The sequence below is a fragment of the Callospermophilus lateralis genome, chromosome 2, assembly GCF_048772815.1.
Source record: "Callospermophilus lateralis isolate mCalLat2 chromosome 2, mCalLat2.hap1, whole genome shotgun sequence".
Classification (NCBI taxonomy): domain Eukaryota; kingdom Metazoa; phylum Chordata; class Mammalia; order Rodentia; family Sciuridae; genus Callospermophilus; species Callospermophilus lateralis.
Window position 1 is genome coordinate 35,061,938 of NC_135306.1, and position 20,008 is coordinate 35,081,945.

At 44.9% G+C, this 20,008-nt stretch overlaps 1 protein-coding gene across 2 annotated transcripts in view; it reads left to right on the forward strand.

The window, feature by feature from the left end:
- The first annotated feature begins 357 nt into the window (after window positions 1-357).
- Window positions 358-20,008, forward strand: part of Pax5 (paired box 5) — a 180,074-nt gene continuing 160,423 nt past the window's right edge. Inside the window, exons 1-4 of one of the 2 annotated variants that reach the window (XM_076843275.2) lie at window positions 358-400; window positions 6,057-6,222; window positions 11,376-11,573; window positions 19,087-19,151. In XM_076843275.2, the coding sequence (XP_076699390.1) occupies window positions 358-400; window positions 6,057-6,222; window positions 11,376-11,573; window positions 19,087-19,151 (472 nt within the window). The remainder of the gene's footprint in view (window positions 401-6,056; window positions 6,223-11,375; window positions 11,574-19,086; window positions 19,152-20,008) is intronic. The other variant, XM_076843276.2, reaches the window with a different exon arrangement.

Below are 20,008 nucleotides of genomic sequence, written 5' to 3' on the forward strand. Positions count from 1 at the left end.
CCTAGCGGTGCTGGAGGTGGGCCCCTACGCTATGTCCCCGAAGCCGCGGGCGCCTTGGCCGCAGCTACCCCGGGCTGGGCCGGGAACCGCCGCCTGAACCAGCCGGGGAACGAAGCCAGTCAGAGTTGGGCGCCCGCTCCCAGACCGACTGCGCTAGCGCCGTTTCCCGCCTCTCCGCGGAGCTTTCGACAATCTTCAGCAGGGAGGCTCTGGGAGAGACTCTAAGGCTCCAGCAGTGTTTTCTGAGCCTGGCTCGCACGGTGCCCGGCCTGGTGGCACGGTTCCCTAGCCGCCCTGGGCAGCCCCTTGGCGCCGGGAGGCGGCGGCGTGGGCCGGCCTGCAGTCTGGAGCGCCCCGATGGAAATACACTGTAAGCACGACCCGTTTGCATCCATGCATAGTAAGTAGGCGGCGAACTCGCTTCTCTCACTCTCCGGCCGGGACCGGGTTGGGGGTGCCGGACCGCGGGGCAGGTCCTAAAGCTGGGAGGACCCTGGACCTCTGTAGCTGTGTAGCCAACTTTACAAAGTGCCAGGGCTTCCAGGCAGGGGACGTGGAACAACGCACTCGGCCGCCCAGGCCAGAGTACCTGGTCCTGGAATCCCGCCTCCAGCAACGCGTAGTGTAGGCAGCGAGCTGCAGCCTTTCTGGGGCTCCAGCAGGGACATTTCAGGGCATCCGGAGAACCCTGGCTGGGACTCGTGGAGGGCTCCGGGCTGGGCCAGTTGGAGGGCACGAAGTTGTTGCGAAAGGTCAGTCTGAGTCTCAGACGGTGCCCCAACCCTGATGGCGCCTTTTTCAGCCTTGGTGGGTGATCTAGACTGCCGTTTGGAGGGAAAGCGGGGCCCTGACCAATCTCTGTATTTGTAGAGGAAGAGGTTGAGAGCTAAGAAAGGACACCGGGTCCAGGGCTCCAAGGGCGTCCTGGAGTTGAGGAGGGGGATTTGAAAAATCAACGAAGTCGTGCTCCCTGGGCTAAGCTTCTGCTTAGGAGACGGCCAGTTCATACAGAGACCCTTAAAGACCCCATTGGGTCCTTCCCTGCAGGACGCCTGCCTCGTGGTGGCTTCTCCCCTAAAAAGAAAGAAAGAAAAAAGAAATAAAGAAGCCAATTAGTCATCATACAGGCGCCCCCACCTTCTGAAAGTCGCTTCGTGTGTAGGAGACGGGAAGGGTCGTTTTGGGCGCGGGTAAGGTCCGCCTGATTGATCCGGGATCCTGCCAGTTCACCCATTAGCACAGCCTCCTGTGAGATAAGCGCTCCTCTCACGGTGAGTTAACGCTGGATTAGATTCGGAGATTTCAAGGAAATTCCAAGTGGAACGAATCGCGTTTCCTTTCTGTTGGCTGTGGAGCCGGCGGAGGAGGCTTTGGCAACAACCATTCTGGTGCCCAGCTCGGTCTCTGCAGGTTGCAGGTCAAGGAGTTACTCAGTGGCCAGGAGCCCTCTCCAATCTCTGTTAGCCCAGGATTCGGTTTCCCTAGCCGTGAGTCCCCCATTTAACAAAGGCAGCAGAGACCCGGCTGGAGAGAAGGCAAGCTTCCGGGGCGAGAATGTCCGTGGCTGCCAGGGAGTGCCGAGTGGCCTGGCAAGCAGGGGAAGGCTTGTCTAGGCAGCTGGGCTGGCTGCAGGCAGGTCAGTTTCTCTTTGTGTGAAAATTCAGAGTCGAAGGTAATCCTCCAAAGCGGTGGGTTTGCGCACAGAAGCCTCTTGTTCTGGTACCAGCCCAAACGATTCCTCACCATTTGGGGCCTGTGCTCAAACGGTTTCCAGTCCGTAGTGACCCTAGTGCTCTCTGCAGTCTTTTTCCTGCACATACTTGAGCCTGGCTCTGGAAAAGCTGTGATCTTACAGAAGGAGCCGGAAAACAAATGAGTTAGGAGCAATACTCTGAGAGGTGAGCAAGCCCTTGGCTCAGCCAAGAAGTAAATGGGGGACAAGATAGGGAGAGCTGCCCCCAGTGCTTCTCTCTTTGCTGGCTGGAATCCACAGGCCCGTGCTGCCTTCTTCTGCCCAAAGCTCGGCTGCTCTGAGGTCGTTCCCAGCCCTTGGGAAGATAGTATCAGACTAGGTGGTCTCCTGGCTGTGGATCAGCATGGAGAAAGCAGCTTCTTCCAGGTGCAGATTAGCCAACGGCTAATGTCTGCCTGTGCTTCCTTGCCCTGGCCTTTAGTCTGCCCCCTCCTCCCATTTTCAATCTCCCTGGCAGCACTGTGGGGGTTGGGCCCCAGCCAGCCTAGCTTCCAGAGCTGGTGCAAGCCCTTGGCTTTTTTGGAAGAACCTTTGGTTCTGGCATCCAAAGCTGTTTGCTTGAACAATATAGGCCAGCTCTGGAGCCCAATTTGCAGGCCGTGGGGATGGGGGAGAAAAACTGATTCTGGGTGGTGGTTGTAATAAATAGGGGCTCAAAATCCCACTTCCTCATCTTCCTTGCTGGCCCTGGTTGATTTTTTCCTGCCCCAATTCTTCAACCACCACTTTTGAGCAAAACAACTTCTAAAAGGAGGGCAGGCACTGCTAGGAAATAGGCTTCATAGTTCAAAAGTGTCCCACTCCCCATTTCAGGCTCATCATTCACATCAACACAATGGACTCCCCTCTAAGATCTTTACCAAGCATCTTTACCAGTTATAAAGCACTTTTATAGCCAGTGTCCTTCCTGAGTATCATCCAAAACTTCAGTTAGATCCATTTTATAGAATATGACACTAAGGTCAGAAAGACTAACAGAAGTTCACATGAGCAAAGCTAAAGTAGCTTCTTGGGTATCTTTGACAGAAGATAAACATGAAACTTTGAAGGGGAGAGGGAGGGACTCAGATTCCAGATAGAGGCAGCAGACTGTGTGGGTGAATTCACATGTGCAAGACTCTCACTTTGTGTTGTTCAACCATATCTGTGTCCACAGCCTGACTGTTCATGTGTGTCACTGCCTATCTACCTGTTGGAGAGTCCATTGGGGGGATTTCATGCCTAATCTTTCCATGTGCTCTTGTTCACATGTCTGTGTGCCCCTTCATTTTTCCTCTCTGGTATCTAGGAGAAATTTCAATGACCCTGTGTGTCCTGTAGTTCAGTCCACAGCTGAATCAGCAAAGACCTTCCCAAGACCCTATGCCCAGCCATAGTCTTTGGGGTGTGGTCAGGGCCTCCAGTGGGTTGCATGTCCTTATCAGAACCTGAGGAGCATCTATGGAAGCCAGTGCCTTCCAGACCAGAGCCACAAAGGCCCCAGGGGCATCTGTAATTCAACTTTTCTTTACCCACCCACCTCTAAACCCTGTTTACTCTGCCCTGTAGAGGCTGGTCTGTTTCCCTTGTATCTGTGTCTGTTTCCCAGTCTTCACTTGATCTGCTCGCACCTGTCTCTGTTGCAGTCCCTCTGTAAATTCTACTTCCCCTGGAAAGTGAAGATTTTCTTGGCCCAGCACCCTTCCAGAGGATAAGCCCTCAACTACCTGGAGTCCACAGAATTAGAAGCGGGGACTTGGGTTCTTCAAGGAGATGCTGTGCTTATGTGGGGGGCACCAGAAAGCAGAAGTCTGACTCTATAGTCTCCTGTTTTCCAAATGCTCTCTCCTTGCACTTCTCCATTTTCTCTTCTCTTTCCTTTCTTGGTCTGTTCTGGCTTTTCCATTCCTTTCTTTCCTCCTTTTCTGCCTGCCTGATCTGCTGCTTCCTTTTCAGATTCTCTCTCTGCTTGCGATCTCTCTCTTTTAGTTATCACTCTGCTCCTTTCCCAAACACTTTCCTTTTTTTCTCTTTTCTTTCCCTGTCCCCCATTTCTTCTCATAGACTTCCCTTTTTTTCCAGTCTCAGGATAAATGGCTTTCCTCAGGCCACAGCTATGAATTTTTTTTCACTGCCATCCTTGAAGAACTCTGTTGGGTAAAACCGAGGCAAGAGGTCCAAGTGGGTTTGGGGCATTTCCAGGTTGATGAGGGATGTCAAAATCTCTAGGTCTCTCTGGGTCTAGTGCCAGCTGTGGAGATGTGCATCAGATTCTGCAAGATGCTTAGCAGCTTTGCCTTTGTGGTCAAGGGTAAAGAGTATGGGTATTTGCTCTGTCCAAAACCAGATTATACATTCATTGGTGCTTTTGTCTTTGTATTGTTTTTTTCCATAATATAATACAACCCTCCAAACTCACAAATGACTACTCTTGGCATTAAAGTCCTTTGAAGATGGCTGCTGTGTTTGGGGCAAAAAGTCTCAACTGGTTAGTAGTGTAGCAAACAGGCTTTTGCAGATGGGCCATGAGGCCTGGACTTCCAGGTCCTTCCAAAAGTGTGCTGGTGTTTTTAGCTTCCTTGCTCCCCCTCCCACCCCCGCAGTCCTTTGACCTCTCAGAGCTCATACCAATTTTGAATTTACTTTCTTTTACTTAAATTCATCCTGTCTTGAAAGATATATATAATCCATTTTTCTTAGATGCTCCCAGCCCCAGAACCAAGCGTTCCTAAGGCTGTTGGCCAAGGTGACTTCAGTCTTTCTGTTTAGGTAAACTGTACAATTGTGTTCCTAACTGCAAAATCCTGTTAGAAATATTTTACCTTTTATCTTATATCTGGAATGTTTCAGAACAATTAACATTGATTAAAGCTCATTTTGAAAATTCAGAAAAATTCAGCATAAAACTGGAACTAAGTACTGCAATTATATATAAGATCATCTTTTTCTTTGAAATAAGCCTGGACGTGGTCATTTTAGGAAATATTGATGGGAAACTTCAGTGAATTGCTTGGATAGTTTTAAGGATATAGGCTATATTAAGAGTATTTTTGTCCCCTCCATTGCAAATATTATTCATGAACCTAGGTAGTAGATGAAAATTGGGGAAAACAACTGAGATGAGGTAGCTATTTTATAGAGTTTTAGATTTGGAAAATGTATATGTATGTGACCTCAGAGGTGCCTTGGCTTCCCTTGTACAGTCCAGTCCCAGCCCAGCCAGTACCAGTTAAGGAGGTTCCCCTGCCTTTGCCTCTGAGCTGCCAAGCAACAGTATACGCTCTGGGCTTGGCTCTTCGTCCCAAACCTCAGCAATGTCAGTTAGTGACTGATTAACAGCTACAAGGTCAATGATGTTGCTACATTGGATTGCTCTGTGTTTACTGGGTTAGCTCTTCAATTTACTTAGGTACTCCAGATGGACCTTGATGTAAGAGAAGGGAGCATATCGATAGCACTCCCCAACTCCTTTTACTTCAAATCCACCTCAGACCTCATATAAATCCTGGGACTCAGAAGCTTTCTTTGGCTTCTTTATTTCCCCCTAACCAACTTAAAGCTGCTTGTCAATTGCAAACATATTCCAAAAATTCCAGGGAAATGCTTTTATAACAAATCATGATACAGTGAAGTGGAATGTGCTGTGTATAGAAGATCCTATGACCCATTTCTTTTGTGTGCTCTGAGAGGGTATAGTGGTCAAGTCCACATGCCAGGCTTACCTTTACAGAAGGATTTAAAATTTTTTTTTAAAAAAAAATTTTTATGAAGGCAGTGGTTGGGTTTTGTCTCAGTACTCTGCAAATGTATATATATTTAAGTCCTTAGCCCTTAAATTAGATGGCTGATTTAAAAACATTTTTTCCCTGAGATGTAGGTTTGTTGGAGTAGTCCTTTTTCACTTTTAAAGACATTCGTTAGAAGGAAAAGAGTTCTGTTGTTTTTTCTTTCCTCTTTAAAATTGATGTATTTTAAAGCATAATTTTCTCCCCAGGATCTTCCTTAGACCTAAGTTTCATGTAATAAGTCGTGCTCCTATTGTTAGTATAGATTAAATATTTTTCAAAGTCCATTGTTTTAAAATTGCAAAGGAAATGCTAATAACTAAAGGAAACAGTATGGCAATCCTGACTGTCATTGGCCCAAATGACTGCTTGAAGATGGACAAAGGCTAAGCCTAATTTTAAAAAGCAACCCAGTGTGGTCTGTGGGATTGGACTCCAGGAGCAAGACATCCAGCCTCTGGGTGCTCACAATGGTGCTTCTACTATGTGACTGGTTCTAACCACCCTTCCCCTTGCCTTTTGTTTCTGATCTGTTTCAGGACATGGAGGAGTGAATCAGCTTGGGGGGGTTTTTGTGAACGGACGGCCACTTCCAGATGTAGTCCGCCAAAGGATAGTGGAACTTGCTCATCAAGGTGTCAGGCCCTGCGACATCTCCAGGCAGCTTCGGGTCAGCCATGGTTGTGTCAGCAAAATTCTTGGCAGGTAAAGGCAGGAGCTCCAGGCTTCCATGAACTTTCAAATAAAGATCTTAAAGATGACCCAGCAGCTGTCTAATGTACCAGTGTCATAGTGAGGACCATAATGGCAATTCACTTTACATGTACAGCACTTTAGAATTTGCAAAGCTCTTCTGAGGCCATCCAACTCAGAGTGACCCTGGGTAACTCCATCTCAAGTGATAAGTGGAATAGGAAGATTTAGGAGGGACATGTTTCTAGAAAGCCTGGTGAATTATCCTAAAGAACCCAGGAGTAAGAGGTTCTCAGGAGATTCCCCTATCCACTTAGGTGAGCTCACGGCCCTGGGCAGAGCTGGGTAGAGACTCTGTAAGGTATAATATAATACACCAGAGTTTAATCAACCTACCTTCCTTCCTTCCTTTTTTTTTTTTTTTTGTGTGTGTGTATGTGTGTGTTGAACCCAAGGCCTTGCAAATGCTAAGCAGGTGTTCTACCACTGAGCTATATGCCTAGCCCTCAATGTTTCATTTTAATGTTTTCAAAAAGCATATTCCACTTTTAAAAGTTAGCCATCATTTTCAGTTTGGGTTATCATCAACCACATTATGTTGGTCTGCTGTATTTTCCTTCTATGTGTGGTGTCTCCTTTGTAGTGACAGGCATCCTAAGTATATATTAAATGGGGGTGGGGGATAGACAGCAAAAGCTGACTCTCAAATCTGACATTTGAAAGTTGCCACTTGACCCGGCGATTTGCTGCAAGCAAAATACTAACAATGACGATTCTCCCAGAGGGCTGTATAGCCTTTTAGCGCTCCCGTTTATTTTCTCAGTAGCCTCAGCATGATCCAGTGAAGCATATTTTAAGACCAGGAAACAAGCCTAGTGAGGCAAAGTGACTAACCCAGGTTTATACAACCAGTTAGCACTTGGGGTGGGATGGAGTCTAAACGACTCCTGGGCCACCTGTGTCTCCCCACACCCGCAAACAAAGCTGTAGGCTTGTTTCTGGGCATGTGGTGGTGTTGTAGGTCTTTCCTGGCAGGCAGGAACGTTCTTGGGTTTAGCCGTTCACTGCTTCCCATTTCTTTCCCGATGTCAGAAAACAACCTTTGTCTTGTAGCCTGCATTATGGTTTGAGAACAGATGCCTGAATAAAAAATAAATATTCTGAAGTATGTCAGTGACATCATGACTTTCTGCTTGCTCTTTTTCTTCCGTCTGCTGGAATTCAAGAAATTCTCTCAGCTGGAGGAAGCAAATGTATAAAACAGCCTTGCAGTTTTGCTTGAGGCCAAAGGAAGGTATTTCAGGGCCAAGGGCCTGGGAGCTCCTTTAGGGTCCTGGATTCCTGTATTTATGTCTCATCTACCTGCCCAGAGCAGGTACCTCAGCTATGGAGGTTGGGGGATCCACTCCCATTTAGTGATCTGTAAGCAAATGAGTCTCTGCCAGAGTTCAGAGATTTCAGGAAATCAGTCTTGTATTCTTGCTGGAGGGTGGTTTTAGACAGGAAGGTGAGAGTGAGAGTAGCAGAAGAAAGTAGCACAGAGGAAAGGAAAAGAGAAAGAGAAAAAGGGAACAAAGAGGAAAGAGAATGGTTTTTAAAGGAGAAATAGAAAGAAACAACAAGACAAAAGGAGAGAGAAAAAGAAAGAGAGGAGAAATATTTTAGACCGTCTCAGAATTGGACTTTTAGAGTTGAATGAGTCTCAGATATCTTCTTGCGAAGCTTCTTTGTATCGAGGGAGAGGGAGAGAGAAAGAAGGCCCTTCCTTTGTTTTTGCTGAGACATCCTTGCTGAGCCGACATTTTGCTTGCTGTTTGAAATCTTTAAGATACTGAGCCTTTTCTCAGAGCAGACGTCCAAATGCTGGGTCCTCATGTTGTGCTGCCCTAGAGCCCTCCAAATCTCCCATGGAGACTAAGGCAGACAGGGATCCTTCCAAACTCAGCCGGCAGCCTCCCTCAGTCCGGAATAGATTTGTCACTAGGTAGAGTGGCAGTAGGAAGTTACGCGTCGCTCTGGTGCCTGGCCGTTTAAGTTGTCAACAATAAATTGGAATTTCATAGCTCATTATTTTCATAACTAAGAACCACAGTGGACAAAATGTCACTGTAATTAGAACTGCCTTTTAAGAAACAAGTTCAGCCCTAAAACAGTGTGACTGGGAATTTCTGAACTGGGATTGTTCAATTGACAGTTTTTTTTCTTTCCTTTTTTTTGGGGGGGGGGGTGGTGGTGGTCACTGAAGACCTGGACAGGCACTACAAGGTGAAGGTTGTAGAGAGTGTCTGGTGTGTGGTAGCTGTGCTCTTCAGAGGTTGCATGGAAAAGTAGGCAAAGTAACTGGGGCAGGCAGAGACCCCTTTCCCCGCAGGAAGGCGGGTAGTCTTCCAGAATTGTGGGCGGTCAGTCTAGATCTCAAGATTGCTAAAGGCTGGAGACGCACAGCCCAGTGTCATGTGAGGCCAAGTTTAAATCTACCCTGAGCTCAGCTGTTGTCCTTTCCCACTGGAGCTTGGTTGGGAGGTTCAGGCTATTTGGAATTGGGTGATGTGTTGTTATACAGCAAAAAATAAACATTTTATACAGGACTTTAATCCTCAGCCCATGCTTTTTATTTTATTTTGCAAAGATGTCTTGTAACCATTCTGTATTTCTATTTTCACAACAACCCTGCAAGTCAAGTAGGGTAAACACCCTCCGTCTATTTTATAAAAGGGATAACTGAAGCCTAGAGAGGCTAAGTGAGTTGGCCAAGATCACACAGCGAGTTAGTGTCAGAGCAGCTGACAGGCACCTACACCTCTTGACTCCCAGACTAACACTCTCTGCACGGAAGGACACTGAGTGTTGGTGACTGCCGTTCGTCTTTTGTCTGTAAGCCAAAGGGCTGCACGGCTGTTTTGCTGAGATGAAAGGATGGTTATTAAGTCTGAATCCTCACTTGACACAGTTGCGAGTTGGGGTTTCAACAATGTCAGTGTTGCCTTCTAAGTGCCTGGCCCATGTGTCAGTCAAAAGGAAGACAGAGACCTCTTGTGTCAAGACCACAGCCTCCCACAGTTGGCACCGCTCAGGTGGGATGGCAGCGGAGTCCTGAGTGCTGCCACCCACCAGCCAAGTAAGTGGGGGACTTTATCCTGCTGCCTTCTGAGTTGCTATGTGAATGGTGTAGACTCATTCAACTAACATATTTTGAAGATGCAGCACAGGATTGGTAACTCTTGCCCTGAGACCATCCCTGTCCTAGCAGGCGCTAGACAAGCAGCGAGTGAATGAAAGATGTGTGTGAAAATGCTTGGTAAATAGTAAAGCTGTCTACAATTGCAAAGAATCATTGTTATTATTATTTTAAAAAATTTTAACCAAAGCCGCAGTTTGCTCTAGCAGAAGAGCACTGGATTCAAAGTAAGGTTTGAAGGCTGCAGCTGCCTCTAACTTATAGATGGATTTGGGCTAGTTGCTTAGTCTTCTGATCATTTATTTTCCCTTCTTTAAACCCCACTGGCTTCAAAGATTGGCATGATAATTTGAAGAAGAGCCCTGTAAACTTTAGAGTGTTGTGCCTAAATAGCAAGTGTCATAAGTAAAAATTCACTTTTTATGGTAAAATTGAGGGGACAGTTGGACATTGTCGGGTTGTTATGTGCCTAGATTTAGGTACTTTCCTAGACTCGTGGGAAAAAAAGAAAAAAAAACTATGATTTTTAAAAACGCTGTTGTGAATAATAAAAATATTTTAGCAAATTATATAGAAAATTGCTTTCAGCAATTTCTCAGAAAGAGGGAGGATAGGTTGAGTTTTTCCTTATGGTCAAAATTTGTAAATAACTCTTCTCAGTGAGAAATAGACTTTGAACTTCTACATTATTGCTCTCAAATTATTTCTTCTAATCTAGAATTATTCACTAACTTAGCCCTAAACAGACTTACCCAGGCTGAGAATGTCAGCATCTCTATAAATGTTGCCTTTGTTCCTGGATAACATTTTTACCTATCCCAGAATCATCTGGTTCCCTTACCTCTTATAAACTCTGGTTAGGTTTAAAAATTAGTAGTTGTTTCTAAAATGTCTTTTGGTTAAAAAAAAAATTCAACTGCAAGATAATCTCCTTCAGAAGAGGAAGCCAAAAATTCCTCTGTAAGTATTGAGAGAGACATCCAGTGACGGCTCAGATTCAGAAAAAGAATCAAGTCATTTTTTCCCTGAAATGATCTTTCATGGCACTCTTCTCCCTGGTCTCGGTTTTACTGTAAAACCCTGACATCCTATTTGCGTTAACGAGGAAAAGCTGATAGCATGGAAATGTCCTTAGAAACAGCCATTTACCTCAGCGGAGGCCCCTAGAAGAGCTGCCGAGACTCGTGGTTGGTTTTTCTGATTGCTTGGGTTTTGATTTCCAACACACATTTCCAGTTAATTCTGGAATCCAACACTCCTTTTAATTTTACACCAGGGCTATTGTTTTTCTCTTACGAAAAAATAAGTTGCATTTTAGGGGACAGTTTTACAGCATGCTGGAGATTCTGCTGGTGGATGGGAGGAATGGAAAATCAAAGGTATAAACCACTTTTCTGGGAAAATTTTTAGCTCAAGAGGCTTGGCCACTTGATCTTCAGTGGCCCCAAGGAAGCCATTTAAATTCTTTGAATTTCCATTTTATACCATAGAGGGCACCTTTTCATTTATTTATTCATTTACTCATTCATTCATTCAAAATGAATGATGTGCTTAGAACTGTTGAGAATCAATTGGGAAAACTGACTTGAAAGAATTTTTTAAAACTGTAAATTGAAACATGAATGCCAAATAATTTTGTTAATCTTTAGCATCCTGCTAGCGCTGTTCAATAGAATGTCATGTGAGAAAGTTAAAAGTTTTAAATTACAATTTAAAAATTTTCTAATAGCACATTAAGAGAAGTAAAAAGAAATGAGTATAACTAATTTTAATTACATATTTTATTTATCCTAACATTAAAATTATCACTTCAACATATAATTAATATAAATGTTACTAGTAAGATAGTTTGCATTTTTTTGGCACTAAATTTTAAAAAATCTGATTTGTAGTTTACATTCACAGCACATCTGGGTTCAGAACATTTCCAATGTTCATCTAGTTTACTGGTTCCTCATGACTAAGCTCCTTTCTCCTTGGGTCCTAGGTATTATGAGACAGGAAGCATCAAGCCTGGGGTGATTGGAGGATCCAAACCAAAGGTTGCCACGCCCAAAGTGGTAGAAAAAATCGCTGAGTACAAACGCCAAAATCCCACCATGTTTGCCTGGGAGATCAGGGACCGGCTGCTGGCAGAGCGAGTGTGTGACAATGACACGGTGCCTAGTGTCAGTTCCATCAACAGGTGAGGGGGCTGCTGCTGGTGGGGGCTGGGATCTGGATGCATGGGTCCTGGAATTTTCAATGTATATCTTCTCTGAAGATCTTGTCTCTCTTTTTATCAAGGACCCTTAGGGGTTAGTGGACAAGAGGTCCAAGTTGGGGGCTGCTGGTCTTTGTTCCTTCTCTTCAAAGTCGACAGGAATGCTTGGCCTAGGGAGAGGAGCCCAGGCCATTAGCTTGACTGCTTGAGAATTTTCTGAGTCCAGAGTAACTTTTATCATTCTCTTTATCATCTATCTGTGTGGAGTACTTTGCAGTGAATTGTCCTGATGAGGGCTCCACAAGTGTCCCTGTCCTTGCCAGCAAAGGCCCAAGGTCTTTGCACTTGTCCATCTCGGAGGTTCCCAGGAAGAAAATCCTGCCTCCAGTAAGGGCAGAGGTTGGGCAAGTGAGTATGGGAAGCAAGGCTCTCACTTGGAGTTGGGAGACTTGGCTTGTCATTGCTTCTCTGCCAGCAACTCAAGCAGAATCTCAACATACTCTTGCTCTTTCTGAAGCCCAGGGCCCTTGTGGCTCTGAGGTACGTCTTTCATCTGCAAGGATGAAGTCCAGGGTGCTAGGATGCTCTGGTGTGAGAGGACTGCCCTCTCCTAAACTCCCCCATCTCTCACCCGTGGAGACAGGGAACCACACACCAAGGTGCCAGACCCATCATTGTCCTGGGAACCACAACGGCTTCCTCACTTCCCTAGGGTGATCCAAGCAATGTTGAATGATGCTGTCGGAATACCAATTAAGAATAAAGTTGCTTATTTATTTTGCATTTCTGGCAATCCAACCTGAGGCCTCGTGCATGCTAGGAAAGTGCTCCACTCTTGAGCTATATCCCCAGCCCTAAAAATTAATTTCTGGAAGAAAGTCTTCTATCATAGAGGGTGCAGTCTCAACTCCATATGAACCAATAGCATTAGGGATGAAGTTGTGAGGTAAACATAAATGATTGTTCTCTAAGCTCCATGAAGAAAAAGGAAACCAGCAGACTGAACTTGAACAGTTTTCATTTCTCCAAGATCAGACTGTCTGGACATAGAGGACCCCCTCACCCCTGGCAGAAAGAGGTGGACTGGAAAGTCTCTTGAGGTCCCCTCTGCTCCTGACAGCCTATTCCTCTGTGATGACTCAAATGCACAAAATCACTGTGTTGACATTTCAAGTCCCACTGGTTCATAAACTCTTAGCCTCTTTCTCTGCGAACCTTTGCCAAGACCCTGACATCCTGTATGGTGCGGAGAGAGAGGGGAGTGGGGCACTTAGCTTCTCCGTCTCTGTTCTAGAAGGCCACCTCATCCAGGCCAGAGTTCTGATGTCCTCTTACAAGTCTGGATGGCCTAGACAAAGTCACTGTGGAAGTAGCAGTGACTGGGCGGGTTGTGGGTGGGGAGAACGCCTGTTCTTCTCCTGTATTATGAGGGACTCCAATGTGTTTTGTGAGTTCCTTACTTCTGGCTTGTTGCAGGATTTCCATGACACAGAAAGCATCATGACTTTTATTCTGGGCCTCCAAAAGCACAGATGTGGTGACACATGCACCTAAAGCAATGTTGGAGCAGGTGGCTGCTCTGGAGAGGGACATGAGTCACATCTGTGATCAGGTTCCGGAGGCCACAGGTTTCTCAGCACAGGGTATACATATAATTAGGTGGTTCATGAGATGACTTGAGGTGGACCATGGGGGTCACAAACTCTAATGCTTTATGTGGGGTCAGGCAGATAGTGTATCGAGGAAATCAGGTCAGGCAGCAGGCTGTAGGGAATGGTAGGACCTGTGGCAATCAAGATAGCTCAAGCCTTATTAGAGGGGCAGTTGCTTCTCAGCTCCAGATAAATTCTGCCGGAAATGTTTGCCAGATTTTTTCCATCCTTCAAGAAAAGTCAGAAACTAGGACCTGTGTGTATTTGTGTCCATGTATGTATTCCTGTGTGTGAAATCTATGTTTTTAAACAGTAGCAACTCATTTCAAGCATAACCCTCTTACAAGGCTCTGGTTTAGATCCTCTGTAATCCAAGGATAAAAACTGACTTGTGCCTGGCGCAGTGGCACACGCCTGTAATCCCAGTAGCTCGAAAGGCTGAGACAGGAGGATGGCAAGTTCAAAGCCAGCCTCAGCCATGGTGAGGTGCTTAGCAACTCAGTGAGACCCTGTCTAAATGAAATACAAAATAGGGCTGGGGATGTGGCTCAGTGGTTGAGTGCCCCTGAGTTCAATCCCCAGTACCAGGAAAAAAAAAAAAAAAAAAAAAACCAAAACCAACCTGACTTGTGATTAATTTATCTTCATATATTTTAGAAAAATATAACTGGCCTACCAAACCAGTGATCTTGTGAACTTTGAACTTTTTCCCCACCAATGGATGTGTTAAAGTTAATTTAAAAAATAAATTATTTGAAAGAAACTTATAGAGCAAAGAGAGCAATGGTTACAGATGTGGCAGAGGAAAGGAGGACCTATCAGCTGATGCATTGTGTCTGGCTAGAAGAGATCTAATGCTGGTTGCTGAAGCCATGCCAAACCTTAGGGGCCTCCTGGAATTCTGGTCCATAGCTGTGGCCAGCTGGTGGTGTCTCTACACTGCTGTTACATCTGAAGCAGGTAGAGAAACTGAGTCCTAGGTGTGGGTAGCAGGGAAAGGTGACCCTGAGATAGAGATGGATAGTAAAAGGAGGGCAGGTCTCTTTCTGTTACTGTCCTGTAGGACTCTGCAAGTGACAGAACTGAGGATCCATAAGAAAAGAGGCAAGGAGGGGTAACACAGTCACTCCTACTCCATTTCTAGCCTTGCAGCCAGCTGTTTGGCTGACTGTCTTCCAGATCCCTCCACTCATAACCTTTTCTGATGTTCCCTTCGGGGAGCATTCTGGGAACTCACGAAGTGTGGGACAATCTCATGCTGAGTACCCGCCTCTTCCCTCACAGGAAAACCAGCATCGGTTTTATTTTCCATATGAAGGAAAACTCCCTTTACATTCAAATGGGTGCAACTTCTAAATATCTGCTTCACAAATGTCACATGTCACCCTATAAGAGGGTCCTCAGTTCTCTCACTGCCCCTGCCTCCCTGGGGGCAACTTCTCACCATTGTCTCTTTCAAGTGGCTGGGGAGACAGTGGTGGCCTCATTTATAGCTACTTTGATGGCCAGAGGGTCCTCTCCACTGTTCACCCATTGAAGTGTGTGCCTTTCTGCTGTCTTTGGGACCAACTCCAGGAAACGTGACTGACATGACTGACATGGGGTCGGGCAACACTGAGCAAATTCTGCTAGGCTTCTGGGAAATTCCCAGGGACACAAATCACCTTGTTCATTTGACTTCTTATGGATTATTGTGTGCTGGGATGCGGCACAGCCTGCCTGGGGACTCTTGGAATTCAGCCTGAGTTCATCTGAAGGTGGCTGTCCCAGAGCTGACCCAAATAGTGGGTGGAATGGGATCTTCCTTCTTCTGTTTCAATCCTGTGACTCTAAATCAGAGGCCAAATAGTGGGGACAACTAGTGTCATTCCCAGTTAAGAGGGATAACCAATGTAAGAATGGGGGAGGTTCCCATTGCCGGGTGTTCTAATTTTTCAAGAGAAGCTTGAAATCAAGGATTTGTGGCAAAGCTCACAACTTAGTTGTATCAGCAACTAATTAAAATAAAAACAAAAATACCATGTAAGGGGCCGAGGCAGCCCGGGGTGACACTTGGTTCATTCCACTTTTCATCCTACCTCTGGCAACAAGTCTTCTGAGATTGCTCTCCCAGTGTCCCTTTCTTCTTTACATCAGCTGTAGGCAGAGGTGCCACCAGTGGGCCCCTTCCCGCTTGGCCAGCTGGACTGAGGTTTCTGGTTGCTCTACATAGCCGATGGCCCATGCTTCTTTCTGCACTGATGACAGTTCCATTAGGGCCATGGATGGGGGTGTTTCTGCAGCCCCACCTCCTTTTCAAGGCACCTTGATTTTTTTTCAGTGTAATTTTGTAAGCTTTTCAAAGTAAGGGGACCGATGTAGAAAGGGGATCCTAAAGTGCCTGTAAGATGTAAGCTCTCTTGAAGTTTTAGTCTTCAAATTCTAAATTGATTTTGAATTCAAATAGGCTTTATGCCTCATATGGGAGGTATTTGACAGAAGGACTACTTCCTTCAACTGTGGCTCAAGGAAAAGTGTTCAGGCCTGAGGGATGGAAGCCTGAGCTGACTTACTGTGTGACACTGGGCAAGTCACTTGAGCACTCTGGACTTTAGTTTCTTCATCTAGGAAGAGATTGATTGCTGAGCTGTCTTCTCTGTTGGACCAAAGGACATTCCTACGGATCCAGGGTCACAGTCACACAGTCAAATGCTCTGCAGCAGCATAAGGATATGCTCTCCTTTTTAACCAAGGGCCTTGTGCATGCTAGGCAAGTTCTCTGCCACTGAGTCACACCCCAGTCCAAGGATATTCCTTTTAGTGTTGGCTGCTAATTAGTCCCAACTGTCTTGGGTTTAGAAAAAGTCCTAGTGAACTCCCATTGGGACAGGTCTTGATGACAGCATATAATTTAAAAAATTTTAATGATTTTTAGAATAGCTTGGATACATTTGGTATTTTTCTTCCCACTATCATTTCTTTCCAAGGGAAGAAGACGATCTTCACTTTTACTTGGTGGCTGCTACAAGCAGATGGGAAAAATCTCTCATCCCTGGGAGCAGCTTTGGAGAGTGTCCTGTAATTGTAGAATTCCTTATAAAGCATCATTACAGCCTTAAAAATAGTATAGAAAGGCTCTTCTCCCTGCTCCTTCTCAAGGGGACCCCATGTGCTTTTTAAGAAAAGTGTGAAACATGAACATTTTTAAGGTTAAACCTTCTCTTTAATCTTCATGAAGACTCCACTGAGAATAATAACCCCTAATGTTTATTGAGCATTTGCTATGGAGCAGCTGCTTCTAAGTAGTTAATTAATTCAATCCTAACCTAACCCTAGGAGGTAGGAATGATTCTTAGTCCCATTTTGCAGATGAAGAAACTGAGGCATAGAAGTGAAGTAATTTACCCAAAGTCATGTGGCTGGTAAATTGCAAGACTGGGATTCAAACTCTAGTAATTTGGTTCTGGAGCTGGATACTTGATCACTATGCTGCAGCTGCCTATCAACAATTTATGAAAATCGATGAGGCATTACTTGTGATCTAGAACTATTTGAAAAGAAAAAGGAGGAAAATGTGATTTTTCTTTGTTTTACTTATGTGCAATTAGTTATGAAATATTTTACCACATATTTACTGTGTAGATAGATTATATTCATATCTGGTGTCTCCACATATTCACCAGTATAGCTGTATCTCTGTAGAAACATACACACAGAGAAGGTGACATACACAAAATGTAAAAATTAGATCAGATGTCAGCATAATTCCAGGTGGTCAAAAAGACTGCCTTCCTCCCCAGTCTTTGGACCAGTCACTCTGTTTGCTTAGAGTAAGTGATTTGAATATTGTAGGAAAAAAAAAAAAAAACAAGCACACACTCTGAATATATTTGAGGCAGAGCTTAAGCTGACCCATCAGAAAAGGGCAGAGGGAGCCATGGTGCATGCCTGAGATGCCAGCTGCTCAGGAGGCTGAGGTAGGAGGACCACAAGTTCAAGGGATAGCCTGGGTAACTTAGTGAGACTCTATCTCCAAATAAAATAAAAGGGAATGGGTGGCTAGCTTAGTGGTGGAGTGCTTGCCTACCATATGCAAGGCCTTTGGTTCCATCCATCCCTGGTGCCTACAAAAAAGAATTAAAAAAAAAAAAAAAAAAAGCTCAGAAGGCTCTTTGCTGCACTCCCGTGGCCAGGGTGGCAGAGGACCTGAGGCTAGGCTGTAGGCTGTAGGGTGAATGGAAAAGTCCAATCCAGGTTACCACCTGAAGATAATGCATGCCCTGGTGACCCTGGAAGGCAGAGCCTACTGTGTGTTTGGGGATGGCTAAGGAGAGACAGGGGAGGCACCTGCTGTTCTTCAGTCCTTCATTTACATAAGCTGGGGACCCAGCGCAGCATTGAAATAAATCCAGATATAATGGTCAGGCATGTGGGAGAACTTCTCATAGAATGTGCCTTAAAAAGAACAGGATATAAAACTGTGTATGTACGTGATTTAAACCTGATAAAGATAAAATGGTTATTTTTAAATATGCACAGAAAAGTCATCATAAAGGAAATATACCGAAATGTGATTTGGGATGTCTTCTTTACACTTTTCCAAGCTGACCAAATAGTCTACAATGAACACATATGATTTCTTTTATAATAAGGCAAACCTCTAATAAATGTCCTTTTAAAAGGGAATAGTTTATAGGGTGTGATGGTACATGTCTGGAATCCCAGCTACTCAGGAGGCTGAGGCAGGAGGATCACATCGAAAAAAAAAAAAAAAAGACAGGAAGAGTTTGAGGTGGAAATAGAACTTTTCCCAAGAAGTTGAACATTTTATTATGGTGCACCTTTCTGCCAAATGCCAGGAAGAAAGTTTCTTATAGATCCCAAAGGGACTTCTTGTTTGGCTCTGTTCTGTGCTCAAAGATGTTTTGGGCTTGTTTATCTTCTGGGGGTCCTATGTGTTGTCCCAGCTGGAGACTTGTCATCTAGGCTCCCTGGAGCCCAAGGTTCTGTAGAAGAACATCAGAACTTCCAGGGGGCAAAGGGCAGTCAGTACTGCTTTTATACACTGGGTTTTGGGTAAATTTTATTTTACATTTCTTTCCAAAAAGGATTTGACTACTTCAAATAAGCAAAGAATGGTCTGTTCCAATTCCTTCATCATACTGAGGCTCAAGATGGAATGGACTTGATCAAGGTCACCATCAAGTTCATATGAAAGACAGGGCAGGGCGCCCCTGACTCCCAGCCCTGTGGAATCTTTTCAATGAGGCTTTGTACCAGGCTGCTTTCCTTGTAGCAAAATTAAACCCAAGTGCTGTCTCTTGGTAGCACTTTAACCTTCTGTCATTCCTGAGCAACACATGTCTTCTCCCTTGGAAGTTTCCAGTTGGTAGGGGTATTGATCTTGCTTATGGGCTCTCTAGGGCAGAGAAACCAGCCAAGAGAGCTCCTTGAGGACAGTGAGGCTGCGTGGTTTGGTTCCTTCATTCCTTGGATAGAAGGCTGAGGTCCATGGGATGAAAAAAACTCCCCAAAGTCATTCGGGGAGTCCCTTATGGAGCTGGAGCAGGAGAGAGGAATGCCTACCTGTAATGTGAACGCAATGTCCCCATTCTTCAGAAGAAGTACTCAGGGCTCAGAGAGTGGGTGCAGGTTACTAAAGACAACCAGTAATATAGGAGCTGATAGGCATAGTCCATAATTCTTCCAACTCCTAACTCCCAACCTGGGTTCTTAATCTTCCCCCACCTCTGTCCCTATGTCCCAGTTTGATTCTGGGTTTTCTGTTTGTCTGTGCATAGATGGTTGAAGCCTTTTCCCTTCCTGATGGTAAATAGCCATTTGTTTTTTCCCAACTGCCACAGGATCATCCGGACAAAAGTTCAGCAGCCCCCCAACCAGCCTGTCCCGGCTTCCAGTCACAGCATAGGTAAGAACTTTAAAAAAAAAAAATTTTTTTTTTGAAAATCTAATGGGCTCCAAATATTCTAAAGAACTTTTAATCATTCTTATGGACAGATAATTCTGCATAAAACACTTCGGCACACGTACTAATGCGCCTTCTTTGTCATTCTCCAAGGGCTGAACCTGGTAAATGAATTTTATAAATACTGCTAAAAGGTTTTGAATTTTACTGATTATTATGATAAATAGCTTTCACCATGAGACAGAAAATTGAAATCTAAGCCAAAAAAAAAAATCCACTAATGGGGGTCTATAGAATGTCAGATAATTAAAGTAATAAATCAAGAAAGGGATACTTATTCATAACATTTTCTGCATCATTAGTCAGTAAGTAGTTTTGAATGTGTTTTTTTCTTCTATCAACCAGCCCTTCTACAATTCTTTGTGCACTTGCAGTCTTGAGTGAAGATGTAGCAAAACTTCCCAAACTTTCTTTCTCTCGCTCTTGCTCTTGCTTCGATCTCATGTACTCTGTGAACTGTCCAGGCCTGAGGGTGAGGCTTCGGGTGCTCACGGGTGAAGTCTGAGAGTGACCTTGACCTTCTGAGGGCAGAGTTCTATTCCTACTACTCAAGAGTTCACACATTCCCTGGCTTTTGATTCACGGACAAGTTGAAAATGACTTGTCCCTTTAAGGTATTATTTCTCCACTCGGAACAAAAGAAACACCTCTCTCTAGCTGGAGGAAAGTTGCTTTACTGTAAGAAAGTGGGTGACCATCCAGCAAGCCCTGAGAGTTCACAGTCCCTGTGAGTTCTGCATAGTCACATCCAAACTGAGCAACCTTTCTATGCCCTCATCACCGTCAATCCTTCTTTACCT